General features: G+C 39.4%; 1 protein-coding gene across 2 annotated transcripts in view; it reads right to left on the bottom strand.

Moving 5' to 3' along the window:
* Positions 1 to 381: 381 nt before the first annotated feature.
* oxsm (3-oxoacyl-ACP synthase, mitochondrial) overlaps positions 382 to 4,152 on the bottom strand; it is an 8,649-nt gene continuing 4,878 nt past the window's right edge. For both annotated transcript variants that reach the window (XM_016442541.1, XM_016442542.1), the window contains exons 2-3: positions 2,769 to 3,785; positions 382 to 1,444 (exon numbers count right to left, since the gene is read on the bottom strand). In XM_016442541.1, the coding sequence (XP_016298027.1) occupies positions 1,042 to 1,444; positions 2,769 to 3,775 (1,410 nt within the window). In that variant the 5' untranslated portion in view covers positions 3,776 to 3,785 and the 3' untranslated portion in view covers positions 382 to 1,041. The remainder of the gene's footprint in view (positions 1,445 to 2,768; positions 3,786 to 4,152) is intronic.

The raw sequence follows: 4,152 nt of genomic DNA, 5'->3' as shown, positions 1-4,152 counted from the left end.
ACATAAAATAATAACTACAACAAAAGATTATGCCTATGGATGCATTTGTATAAATTAAATAATTTAACATGTTAATATTTTATGGCAATTGGCTTGATCAAGGTTGTACTTAATAAAAAAACTAAATCAATATTTATGATCTAAATACTTTTGTTACTTTTATGATTAATGATAAACCATACATAAACATCTGAGCAAAACTGTATAATCCTATATGATTATGCATAATTAAAAGGGAAAAAACTTATTTATGCATAAAGACAATTAAAATGAAGACTTGGAATTCTGTTTCCATGACATTACCACTAAATTCTCATTACCATACTGCATAATCTTTAATTAGAAATATATATTTACAATATATTACAATTAAATGCTCACATTACAAAGGATACCAATCGGGTCACAATGCAAAAATCTTTTTGGTCTTAAAAAATAGACTTCCTTTTTATTGAGATTAAAACACAAACTTTAACTGCTGATAAAAAATTATTATATGTTTTAATAATAGGCTTTTGCCCTGTGAGCGTTTGCATTACAAGTCCTTGAACAATTATTTAGCAAAATCACATGTAAATTAAATTTATCAGATATTTGAAGTGCATTAATCCACATATAATATATCATATAATTATGTTTTTTCATGGTTGAGAAGATATACATGTAAGGGCATAGCAAAGTAAACCTGACAGCCAAACATAATGTATTACATTTTATATAATTTTTTTTTTAATTTGTCCTTATAATCTTTAATCATAATACCTTCCCCTCCCTCTTCAATGACATCTCTTCTGTTAACTGTTGCAAGGGTGGCATCAACCTGTCACTCCCATGCAATCCACCAATAGCAAATCACAACCATCCAATCAATTCCCCATGGACCAAATCCCGTCCTACATTCACTCTTGTTTCACTCCAATACAATAAACATCACAATAGGGAAGAAAAGACTATTGCAACTTCCACTTCATGTCGACTTTAAAGTTACATAATGAAATACCAGTGGATTTGAACCGAAATCATCCATCTGCATTACAGTGATCACACGCTCGCGAGACACAGAGAAGCGTTTGTTCCCCCGAAGCCGAATGAGTTGGTGAGAGCGACTCTGCGTCCGCTGGAGCTCCAGGTCTGCGCTGTGCAGGGCACATAGTTCAGGTCAAACTCTGGCTCGGTGCGGTCCAGGTTGAGGGTGGGCGGCAGGATGCTGTGGTGACAGGCGAGGGCAGTGAAGGCGGCCTCCAGCGCTCCGGCGGCTCCCAGCAGATGGCCGCTCGCTCCTTTAGTGGAGGACACGGCCAGTGAGTACGCATGCTGCTCAAACAGTCTCTTAATGGCGGCGTTCTCCGCGGCATCTCCGAGTGGCGTGGAGGTGGCGTGGGCATTGACATACGTCACGTCTGAAGGAGACACTCCAGCATCACGGAGAGCAGCAGCCATGCACCTGAAACACAGCAGGAGAAGCTGCATAATTCACTACTGGATGATCCCTGCAATTATATCTAAGCATATGAAATTGTATCAGTAGTATATTTTTATTTAATGCCATGTCAGCATCTCTTAGGTTATCTACATGGCAAAAAAAATACAAGTATAACAAATACAATAAAAACCAGTTATATTACACAAGATTTTTTACATTAACACATGATAAAAATTCTAAAACTTTTTCTGCCAAAATTATACTAAACTCTTTAAGTGAGTTCACTTCATAAAAGAGTTTTCTACATGCATTAAAAGTGAGACGGTTCAATAAAATATGTTTGACAGAAAGGGAAATCCTGCAAAGCATGCATCGAGTCGGGTCTAAGCATATGAAAAAACAATATCTACGCATACAAATGTCATCACGTTTGAAATGTCAACTGCCTACATATTTAATAAAACCCTAAAATTAAGTATGCATTAAAATAAAATTAAATGTAATAACAAATGTGAAAATATTTTATTTTTGATTAATCAATGCGCAGTACTTTTTTTAACAATAGCAAAAGTATGTGTAACCTCTTTGAACTGTGTCTTATATTTGTACTATCCATGTTTCTGTTTTTTTCTTTTCAGATTAATATATAATGTTCTGTAATGCCTGTTACCAAACAATGTTATATATGATTTCTGTTATGTTGCAATAAAAAAAGTCTAGGTTACGAAAAAAGTGTTTATTTGTATACTAATTTAAAAATGTTCATTTATGATCAATCAACTTTGCACATTACTTTCCCCCCCAACAAATATAAAAAGTACTCTTTGAACTATGTGCTTTTTTTCTTTTCGGTTTAATATTTTTTCCATGTTCTTTATTGTCTATCATCAGTTTAAGTTTAGTATCATTGATACCTAATTATATTTTTTCTTAAAATATTGAATTAGATTTTATGTTAGCATTTACTGTGTTTGCTTTAATTTGAGTAATTTTGTCATTTTATTAGGTTTTTTTTTTTGGTCTAAATCTATGACTACATACATACATACATACATACATACACACTCTATAGTATTAATTTTCTTTATTAGTTTTAGTTTATTATTTAGGTCTTAGTTGTTTTAGTATTTCAACTTAGGCTAATAAAATAAAATAAGTTGATTATATTTGATTTCGGTTACCATTTGTTTTATTTCAAGAAATGAAAATGTATTTTTATGGTTCTAGTTTTAGATAATAACCCTATCTGTCTTCAAATAAGGTTGTAAATCATTTGTGCTGTGTTACGTTGCAATCAAAATTGTGTCGTGTTTATTTTCTATGCTATTGGGTAAAATGGTTTTACCGAAAGGCTCCGTCTCCATCTGCGGTTGGAGCCGTGATGTGGCTGGCATCTCCAGAGAGCCCATATCCCAGCACCTCTGCGTACACCCGCGCACCCCTCTTCTCTGCATGTCTGTACTCCTCTAAAACGAGCACGGCCGCCCCTTCTCCCATCACAAACCCCTCTCTGTCTGGATGAAACGGGCGCGAGGCGAGTCTGGGCTCCTGGTTCCAGTTGGTGCTGAGGGCCCGAGCGCGAGCGAACCCGGCGATGGCCAGCGGACTGACGCAGGCCTCCGTCCCGCCGGCGAGCATCACCTCGGCGTCACCGTGAACGATGAAACGGGCGGCATCGCCGACAGCGTGAGCTCCCGTGGTGCATGCGGTGGACACGGCGTGATTGGGACCCTTGAGTTTGTGTTTGATGCTTATGTGTCCTGCGGCCATGTTGACCAGGATGCGAGGGACGAAAAACGGACTGACTTTGCTGTAGCCGCGCGTTTGAAAGGCAGAGGCCGTCTGAGCGATTTCCTCCAGAGACACCATGCCCATCCCGACCGCCACACCGGTGCTCAGCTGCTCCTCAGGGCTTCTGGGAAACCATCCGCAATCCTCAAGAGCCAATTGAGCGGCACCGACGGCCATAACCGTGGCTGGAGACATGCCGTTGATCTCTCCTTTGGACGCAAACGCCTCTTCGTTGAAATCTCCATGTTTATCTCCTCGCGGCACACAGGCCGCCACCTTACAGGGGATGGTCTTATACTCTTCTGGGTCCAGAGCAACCAAACCGCTTTCTCCACCAATCAGACGCTGCCAAGGCAGAGCACTTCCTGTCCCGAGGGGAGAAACGAGCCCGATGCCGGTGATCACCACCCTCCTGTGACTCTGAGCTGCTCTAGTGTAGCGTCTCAAACACATACAGCTCTTCACGGTGGACAGAGAGCCACCATAGAGTCTCAGTAACATCTTCTGACAGCATCTCAGAGACATTGTGGCCAGTCTGTGCTGAGAAGACTGAGGCCACATCAGACCTTCACTGCAAAAAATAATGAAAAAAATAAGTAGTTCATTACGATTGCTGCAGTCTTAATTTCATGCCATATATCATAGTAAAAAAAATCATGATAAAACAACAAGAAAAAGTTTATTTTATCAATTTTTTTTTAATTTAATACAATTGTTTAATAATAACAACGGAAGCCTTGCGAATGGCAAAAGTTTATTCCAAATCATCAGTTCTTATTCTGCTGGATCTATCTGCTGCTTTTGACACTGTCAATCACCAGATCCTCCTGTCTGCCCTCTCATCACTGGGCATCACAGGGATTCCACTTCGCTGGTTTGAATCCTATCTCACTGGTAGGTCTTTCAGGGTGGCTTGGGGAGGGGAGGTATCCAAAGCA

This window comes from Sinocyclocheilus anshuiensis, unplaced genomic scaffold (assembly GCF_001515605.1).
Source record: "Sinocyclocheilus anshuiensis isolate Anshui unplaced genomic scaffold, SAMN03320099.WGS_v1.1 scaffold515, whole genome shotgun sequence".
NCBI lineage: Eukaryota > Metazoa > Chordata > Actinopteri > Cypriniformes > Cyprinidae > Sinocyclocheilus > Sinocyclocheilus anshuiensis.
The sequence above is the reverse complement of the archived record's forward strand: the minus strand, read 5'-3'. Positions and strand labels throughout refer to the sequence as shown.